The 25,724-nt window shown below is 33.3% G+C and overlaps 1 protein-coding gene and 2 pseudogenes across 1 annotated transcript; all 3 read left to right on the forward strand.

The window, feature by feature from the left end:
- The first annotated feature begins 613 nt into the window (after positions 1-613).
- Positions 614-4,390, forward strand: LOC146720440 (4-vinylanisole receptor-like; annotated as a pseudogene).
- A 1,434-nt stretch (positions 4,391-5,824) lies between these two features.
- Positions 5,825-13,469, forward strand: LOC114932271 (uncharacterized; annotated as a pseudogene).
- Positions 13,470-14,580: 1,111 nt separating this feature from the next.
- LOC146720441 (4-vinylanisole receptor-like) lies at positions 14,581-18,351 on the forward strand (the record flags this gene model as incomplete). Its single annotated transcript, XM_085488413.1, has 5 exons — positions 14,581-14,837; positions 15,536-15,878; positions 17,598-17,840; positions 17,998-18,111; positions 18,196-18,351. Coding segments are annotated over exons 1-5 (1,113 nt in total), but the record flags the coding sequence as incomplete, so codon positions are not given.
- Between the last annotated feature and the right edge of the window lie 7,373 nt (positions 18,352-25,724).

Below are 25,724 nucleotides of genomic sequence, written 5' to 3' on the forward strand. Positions count from 1 at the left end.
AAATGAACATATGTATATACAGTGATTACGTAAAAAATTATTATGCACATACATATATCTTATATTTTATAAATATAATTTTCTATATTGTTTTTTTTTTCTTAACTAATAAACTAATTAACTAATAAATTAATTATCACATCACAATAAATTAATAATCATATCACATAAAATATATTTATTTTTTAAAATATTGTAACGGTTCACCTTTCCCGACGCCGCGGATCGGCTCGCCGGTTCCAGGATTCGGGAGGAAGGGGGAGATTCAGACTCGCTTATTCCTTATTAACAATACTTTGGTTTATTCAAAAAGAAACAAGTAAACAAAATGATTGTTGGCATAAAGCCTAAATAGAGAAACTTATTGACTACTCGGTATAAACGAAATGTTTGTTGGCATAAAGCCCTAAATAGAGAAACTTATTGACTACTCGGTATAAACAAAATAAGGAGGCGTATAGCCTGTAGCGGTGTCCGGAAAAGATTTACAAATACCACAGGTCATGATGGAACAAGTTACTTGAACTATGATGGGTGTTTACACATTCTATTAGTAGAGTCTTTCGAAGGGATGAAAAATTGTAAGTGAAACAAATGACAAGGTGAAACCCCAATGACATACACGATAATGTTAATTAAACTCATTACTTTTTGGGTTAAACAGCGGTGAGCTATAATAATATATGTGATGATACTATCAACCAAAAAAAAATTGCCATTCTTCTAATATATTAATATTTTTGTAAATTTGATTTTAACTTTCGTTGCTTAAAATTTTGCATCAATGTAAACTATTTAGTAAATTATAAATAATATAATAAAGTTAAATATGTAAAGAAAATAGATTATATAATTGATTATTAGAAAAAAATTTAAATTAAGTGAATTTTTTTTGTCATTGCTTTATACATCGAAAACCATCCGTAGAACATTTATCAAAATATTAACGATGATGGCAACCGATTTGGAAAACCGTACTACCGATGAAGTTAGTATGATCACGATGACATACTATGCAAATCTATCTCGACGTTTGAATAATGGGACAATCGTCATTTATACGATGTCTATATTGTTTAACTGTAGCAATCTTTTCGCGAATGATGAGAAAGCTTCTAATTCTTCCACGAAACCGCTCATTTTGACCATGGATTTACCATTTGATCTTAACCAAACATTGATATATTGGCTTATCATAATTATTCAATTTTTCACTTAATGTTGTCTGCTAATGTGCATGGCATGTTAAATACCTTACTAATAAATTTGGTGAGTTTCATTGTTTTCATAATAAATTTATTATTATTTTTTCTATTTTATTATTATACAATAATTATATATACATATATATATATATATATATATATATATATATATATATATATTATTAGTATATTATTAACTGTGATTATTTAATAATAATATATAAAAGATTTATAAATGCACGGCCATATATGTTTCAAAATATAAATTTCTTACATTAAAATAAATAAGAGATATTTAAACATGAGTAGAAGATATACGATAATTTCTGAGTTCTGCAAGATTTAAAAAAGATTCAATTTTATTCTCCTATTGCAATTAAACAATTTCTTTTCAGATTGATAGGAACGAGATAAATATATTACGGCCGCTAAAATCTCCTAATTCTAATTTATTAGATATTTATTTTTGAAATTATTTAAAATATAGTGTATAACAACACTAATAATAATAAATGTTTATGGCGTGCAAGAAAAGATACAAAATAGATTCACAACAATTTGTCTGATACATTTCAGCGAATTATTAAATATTAATATCATGTAACTTATGTTGAGCAAATTATTTAAATATTTCTTTTAATCTTTTAACTCAGAAACTGTGGTATGTATAATGAAATACAATATCACGTAATAATCAAATAATATTTTTAACTTGTGTTAGTATGTATTTACTTCCTATATTGAAATATTGAAGTATTACCGAGCATATTTAAATCTTATGTATTTTTTATCCTGTATATGCATTAGTATAAAAATAATTTGTTGATAAATTTTGTTAAATATACATATATTTATTCAAAAATTTCAAAAGATTGTATAAACATATTTCGCCAATTTAATTTCAACATTAAAATATTTTTAGCGATTTCCAAGCGTGAAGATTAAAAAAGCTATATTTTAGATACTGCACGCAGGCGGTCAAATAGATATTCTTTGTAAGTGGTTGACGGAAATGTTTCCAACGGAAGAAAAGTTATCCGAGAAAAGAAGTTTAAATCCCTTGATGATACAGAAAGTAATCAAGAAACATCATCAACAAGTCATCATCTTTTCAGAGAAGATCGAAGAAATGTACACAAATATCGCGCTGGTGCTGTTCGTGTCGGATACTTTAATTATCTGTTGTTTGGGTTATACACTCGTCATGGTAAGTAGCGTCTCAATTTTTTTTTGCGACAGGACAATTTTTACGAAGAAAAAGAGCGCTTGTAAAAATAAATTTAGAGAGTAAACAGTGTTAATTATTTTAAATTATTCATCTTTCTATTGCTTTCTTATTGCCATTAGGTCTTTTCTTAATATTCCAGTCAGTTGGAACGCCTGATGGTATAAAAATTATAATGAGAATAATTTTATTTTACGTCGTTTCAAATATGGAGGCGTTTACGTTTTGTTTCGCTGGAGAATATCTAACTAATAAGGTTAAATTTTGAAACAAATATTACTACGTTTAGAAATGTATATATTATTTGTCTTTGAAAATCTTATAATTTTTCGTTTAAAATAGACCAGCAGCATCGGAGATGCTGTGTATAATTCTTGCTGGTACGAAGCAAATTCTAAAGACAGTCGGTTTATTGTGTTTATGATAATGAGATCACAGAAGCAATTAACTATTACAATTGGGAAAGTGTTGGATTTGTCTATGGAACGGTTCTGTAGTGTAAGTTTATTCTACATTACATATTTATATTATTAAAGGTATGTAATACATACTTTTTATAACGCCAGCTTTCATTCTTTTATAGAACGATAAAAAAAGTTATTTTTTTATAAGATATAAATATTTTTTTATTTTTTATGATTAATTAATTTTTTGTAATACATACAGTGTTTCCCAAAATCTCAAAAATTGCAACGCATGCATAAAAATTATTTTTGCAATTAATACGTCTATCATGCTGCATACGTCGCACAAGGCTGATCTTTACCATTGATCGTAGACGTAGACTCTGTGCGACCAACTCCGGGCCTAACTATATTTTTTGTTTTTATATTCTCTGTTAAAGATTTAAATATTGAATTTTTATGCGTTGCATAATTAATTAATATATTTTTATGCACGCATTACAATAATAGTTATTATGCATGCGTTGCGATTTTATTATCAAAAAATAATCCAACTTCGCGCGCTTAATTATATTTAGTTAAATTAAACGAAATGAGAAAATGAACATATGTACATATATACAGTGACTACTTAAAAAATTATTATGCATACATATATCTTTTATTTTATAAATATAATTTTCTATATTGTTTTCTTTGTTTCTTAACTGATAAACTAATAAATTAATAATCATATTACATAAAATATATTTATTTTTTAAATATTTTATACATTTTAAAGACTTTAGTCAAAAACAGATAGGTAGGGTAAAGGTACCGATTATGAGATAGGTTCTAAATATGAGATAGCGTCTTAGTAACGACACCGTAATATAATAAATTTACATAAGATAAAGATGATTTTGTTTGTAATGTAAACACATTTATTTAAAAAATGTAAATTATAGAAAGTATATAAAAATATATATTTGGACCCTGCTGCAAATATACCTGAACTTTGTGAAGTAGAAGAAGATCTGCAATGTCCAGCAATAAAAAATAACAAAGATGATACAAACATTAAATTGATTGAAACACTTAAAAGAACAGATATTATAAAAAAAAACAATTATTATTTAAAGATAATTTAATCGATAATATGGATTATAATATAATTGAAATTTCAAATGCTAAAAATAATGAACAACTTCAACATATTGCTCCAAATATATATATAATTTATTTACAAAATATAAAATAGATATATTATAATATGTCTATTTTAAGCATATATTATACGATATATTATACAAAGATTCTCGATTGGACGGTGGTTGTGCACGCTGCGTCGCTGAAACTCGCCTAATATTTATATAATATATCGTATAAAATAGACATAATATATCTATTTTATATTTTGTAAATAAATTATATATATATACCTATTATATTTATTAAATATTAATATTTTTTTATTGCAAGATGCATACATATATATATTCTCATAATAAATGATATTATTACAGATTATAAAAGCTTCAGCCTCGTACATATCGGTTTTGACTGCAATGTATTGAAGCAAGTCTTATAGATCAAATTTCTAATAAACAAAATATACTGATTGTTGATTAGTGATTAAAGAAAGATTTACACATAAAAAATTTTTAAAAACACAAACTGTTTTGCGATATTATTACACCATTTCTCTTTTCACGTGTGTTGCAAGCACTCGTATATATACACGCGTACACGCGTATTTGTCGAGTAAGAATAAATATGGGGTTGTCTGGATGTAAATCAATAATCCGTATTTCATGTTCATTAAATGAGGTCGATATATATTCTTTTTTTTTTCCACGAAAAAATTTCACTCGAACATAATACACTTTCCGCGCTCGCATTTTGCATTTTTAAATTAATAATTCGCATATACAATAATTTGCCGCCATATTGCGTCACAATATCGAGAGAAAGAGGAAACCGAGCGTGCGGAAACAAATGTTGTAAATTTTCCTCTTTTTTGACCATTATCGAGATGTAACTGTGATGTATACAGTTACAATCGTATTTATATCGCTCGATAGCAAATAGAATATTTAATGATCATCCGATCTCGATCAATTGCGTACCATGCGATTTCGTAATAAAATTCTCATCCTTAACTATCTGCTTTGCAATACAATTTCCATCGAAAGAAAACGATATGTTCGCCGGTATTTTTATGAGCAACAAAAAGGTTTATTTCTTACAAACATGACGACTACAAGCTTTTCTATGTATTTTCCAGAGCTTGTTCTTTGGATGTTTAATTTTTAGTCTATCGTGCAGATTCTTCAGGTACGCAACATTTAATCATCGTAGACATCTTTCAGTATGCTTATGTCGTATTGCATAGACGATCTGGTGAACTTGATGGACAATCTAAACTTTACTTTGATCTACAATCTATTACTCCAAAATGATTGTCCTCTAAATCAATCAATAATAAGAAAGTTAATAATTAATTAATCGTGATCGTGATTATCGCGGTACAAACACGTACCTAATCTTGGGTCGCTCCCCGTCCAAACAAACTTCCACGTTTTTATATTTCTTCCTTCATAACGCTCCCTCGGCAGTGAAACTTTTCAACTATGCGCGTTTATCACGCAGGTCATGGAAGCTGTAAACTCGCCCCAATTGCAGGCATTGTTGCATGTTTAATTCGCAGTTGCATCGTTTTTGAAACTTGACTCAAAAAAGGGAGGGTAAAAAATATGCTATCCTCCTTATAGTATTTTTCAGATTCACGCGACATGTGACTGTCGCACCTGATAGCTATTCGAGTTTGTCAAAGTTTGCGATACGCACGTGACAATACAGAATATTTAACGAGTTATCCGATTGGTGAACGTTTATTTTCATTTTTTTCGTTCAGTGACCGTTTCGATTCCCCACTTCTCTAAATTTCTTTCCGTAAAGTTACCTGACGATTCGCACATGCTTAAAGCGTCGTTTTATTTATGGTGAACATGGAGATAAGCACGGTTAGTCGCGCGGTAAAAATTGGTCTTCATGCTTGTGGTATCTGGCCATATCTACCGTCTACCGTATTGTAATCAATTACTTTGGACTGTATCGTTGAACACGATTTAGATCTTTCAGTATCGCTACGTGATGATACACTATTATACCGATAGTTTCTCCAATTTTATGGTTGGAGTAAGCAGCGCTATGACGTACAGCCTTCTGTTAATCAAACTCGTCATTTTATGGGTCAATTAGCGGTAAGACATTACGTCAACATTTTTAAACAATTTTAATTTTTATTAAATGTATTAATTAATTTAATTTTTATAAAAAAATATTAGATATATACATGTGTGAAAACGTTCGAATATGATGTCAAAATTCATCTCAATTATTTCGTAAATTCATTAAGCAAATTAATACAATTGTCGCTCGTATATTGAAAACAAAGTGATAAATATAAGGCCAACTTATCGAGCTGAATATTCGAGATGTTCAGTCAACTACCATTTATTACATGTATAAATTATAAAACTACAGTCATTATATTAAAACTAACGCAAATTACAATCATTCTATAAACGTTTCGACCGCACGCGGTCTTCTTCAGTATAATTATTGAAATATAAATTCTTACAATTCACATAATATCGAAATTTAATTATAGTTATTCAGAATCAAGAGTTTTTGAGTAATTAACGCGTGTTTCAATCCGTCCTGTCCAACAATGTTCGCCTCGATATGATCCCTGATTTTGTTCAGATCTCGGATAGTTTCATCGTTAATATGCGAGAAATTAACCCGTTCCGTAGGCGCTGCGATTTATAAAAAATTACCGATCAACGCATGTCCAAATTATAATATGTATCCCCTACAATTGGTAGTATGCTTACCTATCATCGTTCTTCTTGATAATTTTGCTACTTATTAACAGTTATTAAGGATGACACATAACAAACCAACAATACAGAAAGACAGCTCATTTTAAACTCTACTTGATCGGAGAGCGTGCGTGTTTATATATGATCTAATATCTATGTTTTACTCGTTAATGTCCTATTTGTCCTATTATTATTTCTTGTTCGCTAATATATCCAAAATATCAAAATACGACTCGCTAAGTAACTCAGTATCTTTGTTTAAATTTAGTCCATTTTTTTGTTCCTTGATATGTAGCATCTCAGAAATGAGTCTTTTATAATAATTATTTTCGTTGTCCATGATCTTAACATTGTCCCAATTAAAAGTATGATGTTCATTTATTATGTGTTCAGAAATTACTGAATGTTTCGTTGAGTCCAACCTAATATTATTTTTATGTTCTTTTATTCGCGTCTGCAATTGCCTCTTTGTTTGGCCTACATAAGATGCATTACAATTATTGCAACTGATCTTATAAACCACATTCGAATTGCATGGATGTTTAGTTTTATCTTTCTGCGCTTTAATAATATTGTCCAGTTTGTTGAGACATCTATACCCTACCATACAATTTTTATTTTTTACCGAGGAAACAATCATTTCTGAGATCCCATCTATATACGGAATGACAAAGAATTTTTTATTGACCGAGTCATTTCTTATACTTTTTGTTCTTTCTATGTTGGCCTGTCTCTCTATAATGCTCCCCTTAGATATGATGTGTTCTATCCGATGATTAATTTTGTTAAAAATCAGATCAAGAGGGTAACCATTGCTTCTGAGTATATTAATAATTAACTCCAAATTTTTATTAAAAAATAGTGGATGTGATAGCAATAGACATCTGTCTACAAGGTTATATATTATTCCTATTTTGTGGCATAGTGGGTGGTTTGAATAAAATGATAACGTCCTTCCTGAGAAGGTTTCTTTTTGATACCAGTCTATATATATTTTGTTATTAATAATTTTAAGTGATAAATCTAAGAAATTCAAGCTATGGTTAACCTCTTGTTCGACCGTGAATTTAAGTCTTTCATGATAGTTGTTAAAATTATTCACAATCTGAGTCATATTAGTCATAGAGGTGGCCACTATTATGTCATCCACATAACGAAAATAAAACAAACATTCCAAATTCAACGCTTTGAGAACTGTATCCTCAAGATCTTGCATAACCAGGTCTGCAATAATTGGTGATAACGGTGACCCCATAGGGGTCCCAAACGTCTGTTTATAAATTATGTCATCAAATGTAAAATATGTAGAAGTCAATATGAATTTTATACCCCCCAAAAATTCGTTTTTCGGTATTTTAGTATTTATTCCAATGTGATCCCATCTATCGTTAATACCGTCAATCGCAAGATCCAGAGGAACGTTCGTAAACAAAGACACCACATCCAAGGAAAACATCCTATCATTATCATCAATCTTTTTACCAGACAATATGCTGTACAAATCAAAACTATTATTAATATGACTTTTCGCTTTGGGTAGACTAGTTCGTAAGGTGTTTTGTAAAAACGAAGCCAGCGAGTATAGAGCTGTATCAACCGATGAAACTATGATTCTAACTGGATAGTTTTCCTTATGGATTTTCGGTAATCCATACGCTTTTGGAAGGAGAGAATCACTACAACGTAATTTATAATATTCGTTTTTTGAAATATAATCTTCCTTAAGCCATCTCTTCAACAAATCATTCAAATCGTTCTCTATTTTTTTGCACGGATTTTTTTTAACAATAGTGTAAGTGTTGACATCTTTTAAAACGTTTTCCATTTTGTTAATATAATGAGATCTTTCCATTGCCACCGTAGCATTACCCTTGTGTTTTTCCTACACATTTAGAAGGTTTTTGCCGCATTAAATTTAACGTTTTTCATCACAGATCGATCAGAAGACTAGATAGTATGTTGTACAAATTCAAAACAAATGCGATGAGCATTGAAATCTTTGATTTGCATAGACAGGTAGAGTCATTACAAAATAGGATTTTTCATCTCACCAGCGGGTTATTTAATCGTTTACCTGTACTCGCGTGGAATAGAATTTTCGAACATCATAACATTGCTTTTAAAAATTGCCACAACAGATTGGTTACTGCACACGAAAAGAAATTCAATTGGCTTAAGAGAAAACAACACTATAAGTATATCAACAGCATCAAACCTATAGATATACATTGTTCTTTACATTTTGAAACTTCACAACCGACGAAAATATCACAAAATTCTCTCAGGGCAATCACTAATGATGCCAAGGAGATCAATATACACATAGAAGCCAATAAATTTCTCAATGATACAATTAACCCTTTGGAAAATACTAATAAAAAATGGTTTGTTAATCTTTCCAACACAGACATTCCGCCTAACGTTTCTAATCTGTTGCAAATGGGTGATAAATTCTGTCTTCCGAATATTAGTAAAAAAACAGCGATACATGAATTCATCAAGGACATAGAGAGTAATAGCAAACGAAATAATATTAATAATCTCACAACAATCAGAAATATCGCGGTTCCAAAATTTGCACAACTTCTGAACACGAAGGATAAAAATGACGTAAGTCAACAAAAATTACTTGGTGCACACAGAGATTTAATAAAATTTTGTAAAGACAATCCGAATGTTCTATTCACACGCGCGGACAAGGGTAATGCTACGGTGGCAATGGAAAGATCTCATTATATTAACAAAATGGAAAACGTTTTAAAAGATGTCAACACTTACACTATTGTTAAAAAAAATCCGTGCAAAAAAATAGAGAACGATTTGAATGATTTGTTGAAGAGATGGCTTAAGGAAGATTATATTTCAAAAAACGAATATTATAAATTACGTTGTAGTGATTCTCTCCTTCCAAAAGCGTATGGATTACCGAAAATCCATAAGGAAAACTATCCAGTTAGAATCATAGTTTCATCGGTTGATACAGCTCTATACTCGCTGGCTTCGTTTTTACAAAACACCTTACGAACTAGTCTACCCAAAGCGAAAAGTCATATTAATAATAGTTTTGATTTGTACAGCATATTGTCTGGTAAAAAGATTGATGATAATGATAGAATGTTTTCCTTGGATGTGGTGTCTTTGTTTACGAACGTTCCTCTGGATCTTGCGATTGACGGTATTAACGATAGATGGGATCACATTGGAATAAATACTAAAATACCGAAAAACGAATTTTTGGGGGGTATAAAATTCATATTGACTTCTACATATTTTACATTTGATGACATAATTTATAAACAGACGTTTGGGACCCCTATGGGGTCACCGTTATCACCAATTATTGCAGACCTGGTTATGCAAGATCTTGAGGATACAGTTCTCAAAGCGTTGAATTTGGAATGTTTGTTTTATTTTCGTTATGTGGATGACATAATAGTGGCCACCTCTATGACTAATATGACTCAGATTGTGAATAATTTTAACAACTATCATGAAAGACTTAAATTCACGGTCGAACAAGAGGTTAACCATAGCTTGAATTTCTTAGATTTATCACTTAAAATTATTAATAACAAAATATATATAGACTGGTATCAAAAAGAAACCTTCTCAGGAAGGACGTTATCATTTTATTCAAACCACCCACTATGCCACAAAATAGGAATAATATATAACCTTGTAGACAGATGTCTATTGCTATCACATCCACTATTTTTTAATAAAAATTTGGAGTTAATTATTAATATACTCAGAAGCAATGGTTACCCTCTTGATCTGATTTTTAACAAAATTAATCATCGGATAGAACACATCATATCTAAGGGGAGCATTATAGAGAGACAGGCCAACATAGAAAGAACAAAAAGTATAAGAAATGACTCGGTCAATAAAAAATTCTTTGTCATTCCGTATATAGATGGGATCTCAGAAATGATTGTTTCCTCGGTAAAAAATAAAAATTGTATGGTAGGGTATAGATGTCTCAACAAACTGGACAATATTATTAAAGCGCAGAAAGATAAAACTAAACATCCATGCAATTCGAATGTGGTTTATAAGATCAGTTGCAATAATTGTAATGCATCTTATGTAGGCCAAACAAAGAGGCAATTGCAGACGCGAATAAAAGAACATAAAAATAATATTAGGTTGGACTCAACGAAACATTCAGTAATTTCTGAACACATAATAAATGAACATCATACTTTTAATTGGGACAATGTTAAGATCATGGACAACGAAAATAATTATTATAAAAGACTCATTTCTGAGATGCTACATATCAAGGAACAAAAAAATGGACTAAATTTAAACAAAGATACTGAGTTACTTAGCGAGTCGTATTTTGATATTTTGGATATATTAGCGAACAAGAAATAATAATAGGACAAATAGGACATTAACGAGTAAAACATAGATATTAGATCATATATAAACACGCACGCTCTCCGATCAAGTAGAGTTTAAAATGAGCTGTCTTTCTGTATTGTTGGTTTGTTATGTGTCATCCTTAATAACTGTTAATAAGTAGCAAAATTATCAAGAAGAACGATGATAGGTAAGCATACTACCAATTGTAGGGGATACATATTATAATTTGGACATGCGTTGATCGGTAATTTTTTATAAATCGCAGCGCCTACGGAACGGGTTAATTTCTCGCATATTAACGATGAAACTATCCGAGATCTGAACAAAATCAGGGATCATATCGAGGCGAACATTGTTGGACAGGACGGATTGAAACACGCGTTAATTACTCAAAAACTCTTGATTCTGAATAACTATAATTAAATTTCGATATTATGTGAATTGTAAGAATTTATATTTCAATAATTATACTGAAGAAGACCGCGTGCGGTCGAAACGTTTATAGAATGATTGTAATTTGCGTTAGTTTTAATATAATGACTGTAGTTTTATAATTTATACATGTAATAAATGGTAGTTGACTGAACATCTCGAATATTCAGCTCGATAAGTTGGCCTTATATTTATCACTTTGTTTTCATTAAGCAAAATCAGATGTGGCATTATATATCTTGTCTTTCGCACATAATTTGTTGTGTGTATATTTACTTATTATTTGTAAAAGGATATCAGTTGTGTGTATATATTTATTACAAGATGTTAAATAGCAGTACTGAATAGCGCATCGAGACGAATCCAATTCGATCGTAGAACGTTCTCCGATATATTGCAAATGATGGCCGTGGACTGGCAGAATTGCGACTTGATCGAATGCTGTTTGCGCATTACGATGAATAGAGCCAGACTCTCGCATCGTGTTTCCAACTGGCTCATCGACCTTCAATTGGGTGCCGTAGTTTTGTACAGTTGCGGCATTCTTACCGGCAACGCCGGTGACGTTGAGAAGATGAATGTGTCCGCACGCGAGCACATCCTGAAGATGAAGCTATCCTTCGTGATGAACACGTTTCCCGTCTACGCGCTCGTTATAATCTTCGAGTTCTGTCATCTGTCGATTTGTCCTGCAGGATATCTTATCGTCAACTCAAATATCGTCACTCTGGTGAGTTTGTTTGCGACACTAGTCGAACTCTTTCAAAATAAGATAATCGCGATTTGTTGCATTGTTCACTTATGGATCTTAGATAGTGCACATTGGCGGTTAAATCGGTGTCTTTTGCGATTGGTTGATGAAAGCCTTCTCCAAAAATATGATACTCACCGTGGACGGGATAACATTAAAAATGCTGATCATGAAGCACCAGCGGATTATTGCGTTCACGCAAAAAATCGAAAATTTTTACACATATATCGCGTTGATTTGTGTCGGATACTATTATTATATGCTGCATAGGATTTATTATTATCACCGTGAGTAAACATTTGGAAAAAATTCATCATCATCTGCTTGAAAGACAGAATCTTTTCCGGAAATTTGTTCATTTGACACCATTTTTTTCCTCGCATTTTAGTCAACCAAAAACGCAATTGATTCATCGAATATTATAATCGATGTTGCACATCTGCATAAAAATATATATAGATACAATGGATATTAAATTGCTCCGATATTGCAGTTGATTGGTACGCCTGGTGGTTTTTCCGTCCTGGTCAGATCCATATTATACTACTTCGTGATGAATCTCGAAGCATTTATATATTGCTTCGCCGGTGAATACTTGAGTACCAAGGTTAGCTTAGAATCGCAGCGGTGTTCACAAAAATCCGCAATCCATCTCTTGTTTCTTTTCTAGAGCAGAATAATCGGAGATGCGGCCTATAATTCTCTTTGGTACGATGTCATGCCTAAACAGAGTCGGACTGTACATCTCGTGATCCTGAGATCACAGAAACATTTGAGTATAACGATTGGAAAAGTCATGGATCTCTCCTTAGAACGTTTTACCAGCGTAAGTTTCTCCATTTCTTTATCTTCCTTTTTTTTCTTCATTTTGTATCATTAATTTTTGGCTTTTGTACTAAATTCTATTCACGTCTTTAAATTATATAATAAAAAATTTTAATTTGAAATCATATAAAACGAAACTGTGCTATTTGTCAAATACTAAAATATAATATAATATATTAGAAAGAAAAGAATTTAATTTTTTAATGTAAACATTGTGTTATGATTTTGTTAAAATGACCATTTTATTAGTGCTTAAAATTACATACTCATAATATATTATATTAGTAACAATTAATATTATAGATAATGAAGGCATCGGCATCATATATATCTATATTAATGGCAATGTATGGAGCAATAAGTTTTATGTCGATCGGAATATTGTGATAGTATCATTCTTCATGGTATAATATTTGATGGAAGTTGTAACACAACAATATATGATACATTAATACAATAAAATTTAGCAAAAATAGTATTTAATTTATTATTATTATTATTATTATTATTACATTAATTTACATACAATTGTGTGCACTTATTTTTAATGTAATATAATATAATTTACTTCACACACGTACATTAATTTTTTATTTTTGTGCAAAAAATATTGTAGTAATAAATACATGAAGCACGCACCAACGTAAAACGTTTACATAACGAAAACTATTTCTTACATTATTATACGTTGCTTCAGAGATTCTCGTAATATTTAAACAACGTTATATAAATATCTTTGAAAAAAGTTAAATATCAATCAAGAATATTTATCAATTCTTTGTAAAAATCTTTGAAAAAAATTAATACGTAAATTCTCCTTTGTCTTGTGATATTCTTTAGTGTTTGTATTACACTTGTTTTTGCGAAACACACGTATTTGGCGTTGAAATAAAACTTTTCACTTTATTTGTCTCCTTTGTCTTTCTTTTCAGTTTTCACATTTTCTACACGATTATTGTGCACAAACTTATATCCCTGCGTTTCATCCGAAAGTACGCGACTAACATTTTCCAGTACTCATTATAACATACACGTGAAGTATTTCCTTCGACATTCAGACAACAAAATCTTGAAAAGGAAAACTTCCGTGTTTTTTCTTTTCCTCGAAAAATTCTCTCATTTCTAGAATTACAAACTTTTTTCACGGTCACTGACCACAGTTTAACGTCAGGTGTAGACTTGCATGCGATACTATCCGCTGCTGCTTGAATTTTTAAAGAACACGACGCACTTTTATTAAGTTAGAACTAGAGATCGGCCCGGAACCCTGGAAACTTTTTTTTATCGACACACGAAATATTTAATGGTAATCGCTCGAGAGAGAGTATTATCGTCCGATGCATACTGCCTTCCGAGTTTTCAATCTGTAAAAAGATTCAGTATCGTGCATATTACACACGTTTCTCATAATGTAAAATTATGGTCTTGGAAGAAGAATCGGTGTATCAGGATTAAAAAAAATTTAATTGAAACAAGTGATATATAATAAAACAGAAACATGAAAATAGACAACACGCTTAGTAAATCGATGGAAATTGTTCTTCGAATTTTTGGCATTTGGCCGAATTCGTCGTACATTCTGTTAAGCAGATTATTTTGGATAATTGCAATCATAACGGAACAAGTTTTCGAATATCGATGGATCGTTACACATTTCTATTCTGCCGAGTCTTTCGAAGTGATGAAAAATTTAAGTGAAACAATGGCCTACACGATATTCTTAATTAAACTCGGTACTTTTTGGGTTAAACAGCGGTGAGATATATAATATAATATATGTGATGGTAAATATAATATTGACCAAAAAATTTTTTTTTTAATTTGTTAGATTGTCCTTTTTCTAATATATTAATATTTTGTAAATTTGATTTTAACTTTTATCGCTTAAAATTTTTTAACAAAGTAAACTATTTAGTAAATTATAAATAATATAATAAAGCTAAATATGTAAAGAAAATAGAATTGATTATTAAAAAGAGAATTAAGTGAATCTTTTCTTTGTCATTGCTTTATACGTCGAAAACCATCCGTCATGATGGAACAAGTTCTTGAATATCGATGGGTCGTTACACATTTCTATTCTGTAGAGTCTTTCGAAGTGATGAAAATTTTAAGTGAAACAATGACATACACGATAATGTTAATTAAACTCATTACTTTTTGGGTTAAACAGCGGTGAGCTATAATAATATATGTGATGATACTATCAACCAAAAAAAATTTTTTTTCAATTGTTAAATTGCCATTCTTCTAATATATTAATATTTTGTAAATTTGATTTTAACTTTCGTTGCTTAAAATTTTGCATCAATGTAAACTATTTAGTAAATTATAAATAATATAATAAAGTTAAATATGTAAAGAAAATAGATTAATATAATTGATTATTAGAAAAAAATTTAAATTAAGTGAATTTTTTTGTCATTGCTTTATACATCGAAAACCATCCGTAGAACATTTATCAAAATATTAACGATGATGGCAACCGATTTTGAAAACCGTATTATCGATGAAGTTAGTATGATCACGACGACATACTATGCAAATCTATCTCGACGTTTGAATAATGGGACAATTGTTATTTATACGGTGGCTATATTGCTTAACTGTAGCAACATTTTCGCGAATGACGAGAAAGCTTCCAATACTTCCACGAAACCGCTCATTTTGGCAATGGATTTACCATTTGATTTTAATCAAACATTGGTATATTGGCTTATCATAATTATTCAATTTTTTCACTTAATATTGTCTACCTATGCGCATGGCATGTTAAATACCTTACTAATAAATTTGGTGAGTTTCATTGTTGTCATAATAAATTTATTATTATATTTTTTTATATTATAATATTTATTTTTATATTATAATATATATATATATATATATATATGTATGTTAATAGTATATTTTTAACTGTGATCAATTAATAGTAATATATAAAATGATTTATAAATGCACGGCGATATTTCAAAATATAAATTTCTTACATTAAAATAAATAAGAGATATTTAAACATATGTAAGTAGAAGTAAACATATGTAAGTGTACGATAATTTCTAAGTTATGCAAGATTTAAAAAAATATTCAATTTTATTGCAATTAAACAATTTCTTTTTAGATTGATAGGAACAAGATAAATATACTATGGCCGCTAAAATCTCCTAATTTTAATTTATTAGATATTTATTTTTAAAATTATTTAAAATATAGTATATAACGACACTAGTAAATGTTCATGGCGTGCAAGAAAAAATACGAAATAGATTCACAACAATTTGTCTGATATATTCCGCGAATGATCAAATATTAATATCATGTAACTTATGTTGTGAAGCAAATTATTTAAATATTTCTTGTTTAATCTTTTAACTTAGAAACAGTGGTATGTATAACAAAATACAATGTATTATAATCAAATAATATTTCTAACTTATGTGTTATTATATGTATTTACTTCTTATATTGAAATATTGAAATATTGCCGAGCATATTTAAATCCTGTGTATTTTTCTCCCGACTGCTGCCAACCGTAGGTTGGCGAAAAGAGAGGAAGTATGCGTTTCATCGAGCCCGGATCGGTCGTGACCTTAATTCTCGATAACTACTGCATAGTTTTATATCAACTTTGGAACATAAGTTTCTTATTAATCAAGGAAGGTTTAAAGCGTATTATTATCGTTATTTATTCTATTAATAAAAAGTGAAAAATGAGTATTATTTCGTCAATACGGTCTCTCATTGGCTGCTGTGTGAACCTAAGAGGAAAAATGATTCACCAATGAGATTCGTTGTAGTATCCGGATAGGGAATGTTGGTGACATTGGTATATACATCTCGAAGTAATAATGACGGGACTGATAGGATAGGTTAGCTGTCACCTGTTGCGTGTTATTGTCAACAACAATATTAAGTGAAGTGTATTATTATGGATATATCTCAAGAAGATATAAATAAAGGAGTAAGTTTCTTCTTTTATATTTATTGTTTTTTTCTTTATTTAGAATATTGTTAATTATTATTTATTTATTGTTTCTTTATTTATATGTAGGAAGAAGATACTCGCTTGGAGATATCTGAAGAAGAAAACATTATTAATAATAGAAAACGAGTAAGTCTTGTTATTAATAATTAATAAAAATATATAATATAATTAATAATATAATTAATCTGTTGTAGTCATAACATGGCTATATGAATTTATATTTGTCTGCGTAGCCACTTATTTGCTATTAAATTTGCTACGTAGCCACATTGCTATAAATATCCACATATATAATTGTATAAATGTATATAGTTATTTTTTCTCTTATTTTTTATCCTGTATATACATAAGTATAAGAATAATTTGTTGATAAATTTTGTTTAATATACATATATCCATTCAGAAATTTGCTTTTCAAAAATTTCAAAAGATATTGTATAAACATATTTTGCTAATTTAATTCCATTATTAAAATATTTTTTAGCGATTTCCAAGTGTTGCAATTAAAAAAAAACTATATTATATTTTAGATACTGCACGCAGGCGGTCAAATCGATATTCTTCGCAAGTGGTTGACGGAAATGTTTCCAACGGAAGAAAAATTATCCGAGAAAAGCGGTTTAAATCCCTTGATGATACAGAAAGTGATCAAGAAACATCAACAAGTCATCACCTTTTCAGAAAAGATCGAAGAAATGTACACAAATATCGCGCTGGTGCTGTTTGTGTCAGATACTTTAATTATCTGTTGTTTGGGTTATACACTCGTTATGGTAAGTAGCGTCTCAACTTTTTGCGGCAGCACAATTTTTGCGAAGAAAAAGAGCGCTTGTAAAAATAAATTTAGAGAGTAAACAGTGTTAATTATTTTAAATTATTCATCTTTCTATTGCTTTTTTATTGCCATTAAGTCTTTTCTTAATATTCCAGTTAATTGGAACGCCTGATGGTATAAAAATTATAATGAGAATAATTTTATTTTACGTCGTTTCAAATATGGAGGCGTTTACGTTTTGTTTCGCTGGAGAATATCTTACTAATAAGGTTAAATTTTGAAATAAATATTACGTTTAGACATTGGATATATTATTTGTCTTTGAAAATCTTATAATTTTTCGTTTAAAATAGACCAGCAGCATCGGAGATGCTGTGTATAATTCTTGCTGGTACGATGCAAATTCTAGAGACAGTCGATTTGTTGTGTTTATGATAATGAGATCACAGAAGCAATTAACTATTACAATTGGGAAAGTGTTGGATTTGTCTATGGAACGGTTCTGTAGTGTAAGTTTATTCTACATTACATATTTATATTATTAAAGGTATGTAATACATACTTTTTATAACACCAGCTTTCATTCTTTTATAGAACGATAAAAAAAGTTATTTTTTTATAAGATATAAATATTTTTTTATTTTTTATGATTAATTAATTTTTTGTAATACATACAGTGTTTCCCAAAATCTCAAAAATTGCAACGCATGCATAAAAATTATTTTTGCAATATATACGTCCACCACACTGCATGTTTCGCACAAGATTGATTCCTATCACTGACCGTAGACTCTGCGCGACGGTGTCACTAACTCCGGGCCCAACGAAAACATCTCTTTCTTTCTAGTTTTTGCATTAGACGTATGTACATTCAACACGTCCATCACGTTGCGCGTCGTTGCGCTCAACTAATTCTCGTTCGAGACTCATTGTCACATAATCAGTCTTGCGCAAGCCGTGCAGCGTAGCGGGCGTACGGAATCTAGCGGGAGTGTGAATATTTTGATCGAAAGATTCTTGTAGAAAATTATATTTTTTTGTTTTTCATTGTCTGTTAAAGATTTTGTTGCGAACGCGCGGCTTGAACCGTGGTCCGACGCGAAGCTGCGGCGAACGAGCATGCTCGGCCTTTTTAGGGCCGCGTCTCGCGCGCCGCCTCTCAAATCCTTCACCCGTTTTTTTTTTTTTTTATTGGAAAGAAATCATAGGAATCTCATGAGAGATGTGATGGATGGACAATAGGATAATTGTTGAGTGGACTGTATCTTAATAGGGTGATCGCGCACCCATGTGTGCGCTGAGATTGATGATTTACGTAGGAAGCCGAATTGAAAAGAAGTCTTGAAGTGATGAACAAAAACAGATCAATTTATTATTTCACATGTCAGAAAGTCACCTGGACTTGACACAAACAAATCAAAGAAAAAAAGAACAAAAACTCGATATGAGAATCGAAAGCGTTTGCTGTACACGTTTCGAAGCTCGCGATCACAAAGAAAAAACTGTTTGTTCGATATCGACACCAATGTTTTTTGTCGCAAGAGAAAACAATGTCTTATTTGAAAGTCACGATCGCGAATCGTACAACAACAAATTTGTCCTCTTGTGGACGACCGTTATAATTTATCGAACACGCGCACATATGATTTGACGCGACTTAATAATTGTCTTCAATTATGTGACATTCAATCCTCCAGCAGGATCCGAATATTCGTAATGTTCGATCACGTGCATTTATATGCAATTAACTATCACACAGAATCCTCCAGAAGGATTCGAATATTCGCAGGAGTCGATCACGTGTACGCAGCGTGCACAATACGACGGCGAGTTCGTCGCGACGGCCCGTACTACGACAATTGTGAGAGAGAGCGCGGGAGAGAGAGAGAGAGAGAGAGAGAGAGAGAGAGAGAACGAGCGAGAGAGAGAATGCACGACATGCATTCACCGATACGCGAATATCGCAGTGAATCCTCCAGCAGGATCCGAATACTCGTAATGTTCGATCACGTGCACGTAGCATGCACGAGACAATGGCGAATTCGTCGCGAGAACGTGTATGTTGCGTCGCGAACGAGATCCGATTACCCGTTAACTCTTCACTCTCGATATGTCACACAATACCGCGCAAATCTGTTCGTATTTGTCGCGATAATACATTCACGCACTTATTACACGGTAACGCGAATTCTTTGGTCTGACTTGCGACCAACGCCGGCTCTCTCTCCGCGACGACTGTCCCCGACGGAATGCTACCCTCATCGATCACGCTATCGACCGCCTGATCGCGAGGGGTACACGCGGAACGCGCTAATTGGCCGAAAATTTGCTTCCGCGGCGCTTCCCGCGGTGCGTGGCCGCGAGGTGCTGCCGTGTTAGGCCCGCGGCAATTGCTTTCACTTAAATTCTCGACTGTTCGTGAATTTTCGTTCGATCGAGCGCGGCAAATTTTTCTGAATCCTAAACATACCGCCCGCCTCGAAATTTGAATTTCGAAACTACTCGATCTCGCGGTATACCTTACACAAGGATGCATCGTTCACTCCCGTGTGAGTGAGGTTTGCTAAATGAAAACTAATTGCGTGTGATTGTTCGTCACGATTGATCCCATGCAATATATAAGATACTGAGATGTAACTTCTGATTACGCTCAGATCGCACTAAAGTGAAATTGTAGACCTGAAACGGCTGACAATATGACTTAAAGTTGACTTCTAAAGATCACTGTTGTTATCGCGGACGGATTTTAACATTTAACGCAGATCGCGTAAACAACAGTATCCGCTGTTCGTACTAATTCGCACGACCTTAAACTTAGGATTGCAAGCGCCGCCCGCCTTGGCGACTTTACTTGCACGCTTTGACTTAACTAATGAACATAAACTTGACTTACTGGCTACATAAATTATAACGTAATAGGATTAGAATCGTATAATTAACTTACACTAGAATTATCGCTAATTGCTTGACACTCGAGGTTGATCCTCGATGGAATCGTCAGAATCAACGTCGATTGGAAGCACACATACTTAGTTATGGACGCTTATATTCCGAGTTCGCTGTTTTGACGGAAACTACTCGAATTAATCCGTCAGAGCCTGGTTGACAGTGGATTACGCGTCCGAGTTCCCATTTGCAAGGAGGAAGAAGAGGATTTTGAATCAGAACCATGGAACCGATATGGATAAGTGACTTTGCCTTTCGCCACTTAGTTCGCTGTTGAAGCGTGTTAATATAGTCGGCGTGCCAATGCTTCCAAAAACGCTCCGTGATCTGTCGCAACAACTGCCACCGTGACAGGTCTGTTTTCATTGATTTGCAGAACAGAAGGTTCTGGATTGATTGTGGATTGCCGATCCAATCAAAAAAGTGACCCGGAGTGAGCACTTCAAAATCGTCAATCGAATCAGTCAATGGGCACAGGGGCCTTGAATTTAAGCATGCTTCAACTTTACAAAGCACGGTAGTAAGTTCCTCGAAAGTGAGGGTGTGATTTCCTAATATCCTACGAAGGTGGTATTTAACGCTTTTGACCCCTGCCTCCCACAATCCACCGAAGTGTGGAGCATGGGGAGGGATAAAACTCCATGTGATGTTATCTGACACGATAAGTTGAGAAAGTTAACATCGCTTTGAGCGTCTCGATACGCTTGCGACAACTCCTTGTCTGCTCCTGCGAACGTAGTACCATTGTCCGAGTACATGACCTCTGGTAATCCACGTCGCGCACAAAAATCTTTGAAAAAGCGTTAAGAAAGGCAGCAGTCGAGTATCACTAACCAGTTCGAGATGAATAGCGCGTGTGGCTAAACAAATAAAGAGTGCTATATAGGCCTTTCGCGAGGTAATTCCTCGGCCGGCTGAAGCACGTGTAAAGACTTGGTCCGGCGTAGTGAAAAAACCGTATTAAAACGTCGAAGGGGCCAAACACGATTTTAGGTAGATGGCCCACCGGGGACTAGATTTGGCCTTTTTCTTGTAAGAACCTTTAAAAAAATAACCGATTTCAGATTTTCCCTTAAAACCAAAAACTCTTTCTAATTTTGAAAGGGGTTTGAAAAAACCGGCGGGAGAGATACAACATGGTTTAACGGATACAGGTGTGATGTATGGTTGCTAAAAAATTTTGGTGTTGGGGAAAAAGAAATGACGGGGTTTTAATCGCCCCCCCCAACGCAATTTAAAAGGGCAAACCCAGGAACGGTTTAAATGAGAAATTACGTGAGTGGGAAGGTTTTTTATTTAAAAAATTTGGAGCCTTTTCAATTCTAAGAAAAAGTTCACCCAAAAGTTTCGTGTTCGTTAATTAAATGTATAAGACGTGATTTAAACTTTTTTGCCTAGGGTGTGTTTCTTTACATTCCTTAAAAAAGGAAAATTGGGGGTTAATACGTCTTTTTTGGCCACCATGAAATCGGTATGAACCACGGTTCATTACGTTATTTGATGCACTTGCCGGTTTTTTTCAACTGTTTTGGGGTTATGGGCGTTATTGTAATGTGGGCCAATCTCCTTTTAAGATAACCGAAGGTCCGCGACCAAATGCAAGGCGTTTTTTTCTGTCCCAATAAACCGAGTCCTCACGGGATTTTATTTTTACTCATGATGCCAAATGCCATCAAACTGTTTTTAAATCTCTTTTACGCGGCGAGACAAATTTTTAAAATGAATGGGGCTTTTTAACCAGAAGCACAATACTCGAATTCCCCAACAATGATGGCTTTCGTAAAAAAAGAGATTTTGAAAAATTCAATTAGGCGCGCTAAAAAGCCCGAGTGACAATTCTAAAAAAAGGGTTTGAGGGGTTTGTAGGCGCGTTTTGGGATGGCCCAGCAGGAAAAAACAGTTGTTGCCCGGGAAAATTTTTGTGACTCTCAAAAAAAACTGCGGCGAAAGTTTGGGAAGCCCCGAAAAACCGGAACCCGATGTTTTTGGTACAAAATCGCTCCATCCAGCAAATTTTTTTGTTTTGTGAAGGAAGGATTTTAATCCCCCCCCATTGTAAAGGAGTTTTCTGAAGATTGTCGTCCCAGCCTACTTTTTCGCCAAATTTCTGCATAAAAATTTCTTTTGGAAAAAACCAGGGTGTGCCCATCCATGGATCAAAATTTTTGGGCTATGGTAAAGAACTTTTTTTTTTGTAAAGGGGAGTCGTGGAAATTTTTTTAAAAACGGAAACAATGGCTCGGTTTCCAAAAAATCCCGAGAACCTTTTTTGTTGCAGCTCAAAATTTAATGTGCGAGCCCTGTGACGATGAATATCGGAGAGAACCCGGTTTTTTCCCGCCCTTTGGAAGATCAACCACCGGTTTAAAAAATTGAAATTGATCTCGAGTTTTTTAAAAGGCATATCTTGGGCCCCCCAAAACGCCGTCGCCACAGACGTTTCGTTAAAAACCCCAGGCTAGGGGAAAACGGCTTCCTTTATCGTTTAACTGATTAAAGATCGAAAGAAAAAAAAGGGCGGAAGCCGTACCGTATGTTCCGTAGGAGTTGAGTTCTTGAAAATTCGATTTTCATCTATCCTAGGTGCTTTTTTAAACTCTATTCGCGAGTCGCCAATATTTTCAACTTTTCGTTATGTTGGGAGTAAAAGTATTTTTTCTGTCGCCAAATAAAAAACCATTCAGTTAACTGTAGTTTGGCCCAGCGGTCCTTTTTCGTCGTGAACGAGTACGTGATTATATAACCCGGATCCTATTTGGATAAATCGGTGTTGATGGGGGAGATATCGAAAACCCAATTCCCGATTGGAATATGTTTCCAATTTTGGGGCATTGCGAAGGTTTTTTGGGAGCTACCCTCTTTAAATTGCCTTCATAATATGGGAAAAAGTTAAACCCCTTGGTTTTTTGATTTTTTGGGGAGGAGTAAATGTGTCAGAGCCGCAGATCGGCATGTACCGGTGCAGCGCAGCTTTTTCCGACTTGAAGTAGCGTTGTAAAGCTTGAGACGAATATTTGAGAAACGCCTCCGCCCAAAAGTGGCTTGATCCCCCCTCAAAAAAAGGGTTTTAAAACCAAAAAAGCGTCCAGAAGGCGCCTGCAAATTCACCTTTGCAGTAGATAAAACCCCGGAAAGTCGGGCGGGGTGTCATTGTAATGATGGGGTTGGCCGGAAAGTTGGGGCCTTGTCGATGCTTTTTTTGGTTTTTACGATTTTTCCATTTTTTTATTTTTTGAAAAGAGTCCAAAACGAGATAATCATAGAGTTTTTGTTTTTACATTTTTACATGTAAAATTTATTTTTACTTATCACTTTTTTATCATCAAAAAATTAAAAAAATCGTCGAAATTTTTTAAAACCCTTCGCGTCGCTAAACGGGCTCTTTGTCCCCAAATTTCGGATTTTTTTAGAAAAAGTGCGTGCTTGCACTTGAACCACTATATTAAAAAGGGGAAGTCGCTGTTGCCCCTAGTCACTTTGCATGTGATTTGGGGCCTTGTCGTTTCGGGGGGGGGAAAAGTTCCCCAAAAAGCGAGGAAACGCACGAAAAAAATTTTTAAAAATTTTTTGGGATGTTGGCGGATTTTCGAATCGCCTTTTTTTAAAATTTTCCAAACGCACGGCGCGTGGCGGGATCGAATTCTGAAGAGAAAATAAACAAAAAGTCCTAAATAATCGTCCCGGCGAACGATTAAGACGTGAAATTTTGAAAAGCTTGTTGGGGTTACGCGTAAGGGTAAAGGGTCGACGGGCCCCCACGAGTCTTTTTTGGAAATTATAAAATTTTAAAAAGTGAGTCTAAATTAAAAACGGGGTTTTTTAAAAACCCGCGCTTTTAATGTTTTTCCCCCAAACCCCAAAAATTTCCCGGTGATTTTAAATACTGAATGCATCGCGGGGCTGAGCCTTTAAACTTGACACTAAAAATGCATGCGACGAAGTTCGAAATTTTTGCTTGTTATAAAAGCAAAATTTAAACCAAACGCGAAAGTCTCCCACCCCCCAAAACTACCGGTGAACGGGGGGGAATTTGAGGGAAAAGGGAAAATTTTTAAACCCCATAAGACGAGATCTGAAGGGCCCAACGAAGCGTTGAAAAGGGGTTTTTACGATTTCCCAACTGGAACCACTCCCCCCAACACTCGTTATGTAGTCCTATGCCTGTAGGTCCCCGTGGAAGGCGAAGGTCTTTTTTTTTTAAGTTTTAAAATTTAAAATTTTTTCTCGTCGGGAAAAAAAGCTGAGCGTGTCGCGTGATTTTGGGGGAAAATTGTGTCCCCCTTCTTGTAAGCTCTCCCTTTGCGAGCGAATTTTTTGGGGGCCGTCAGATTTTACCGAAACCCTCTTCTTAAAAAATTTTTGAGAGCTCGGCAACCCGAAAAAGGAAACAGTTTTTTGAAAATTTTCGAGAGCTTTTTTCCATTTTGGGCACTTAAAAATTTTTCAATGAGGTTTCAACCCACACTGAATTTAATCAATTAAATCTTTTAAAGAACGAGCTGGGGCACCTCCCTTTAATGCATGATAGCGTTTAGATTCCCTTTTTAAAGTACTTGCAAAGTCACGTGTTTTTAAATTTAGTTTTTTTACTTTCCAAAATTTTTTTACCCAAAAACCCAAACCGGTCGAAGGACCAAATGTTGGGGGAACGCGCGGCTTTTAAAACCCCCGGGCCGACGGAAACTGGGCGAAAGAGGGATGCTCGGCCTTTTTTTTGGGCCCGTCTCGCGCGCGCCTTAAACCTTCACCCGTTTTTTTTTTTTTATTGGGGAAAAAAAACATAGGGGAAATTTTTTTGAGATGTGATGGGGGACAAAAAGGGTAAAATTTTTTAGTGGCGTATCTTTAAGGGGGATCGGGGCACCCCCCCTTTTGCGGTGGATTGATGATTTAGTAGGAAGCCGAAAATTTTTAAAAAGTCTAAATTTGAAAAAAA

This window comes from Nylanderia fulva, unplaced genomic scaffold, assembly GCF_048542155.1.
Source record: "Nylanderia fulva isolate GAGA-0341 unplaced genomic scaffold, ASM4854215v1 Scaffold692, whole genome shotgun sequence".
In the NCBI taxonomy this organism is placed as follows: Eukaryota; Metazoa; Arthropoda; class Insecta; order Hymenoptera; family Formicidae; genus Nylanderia; species Nylanderia fulva.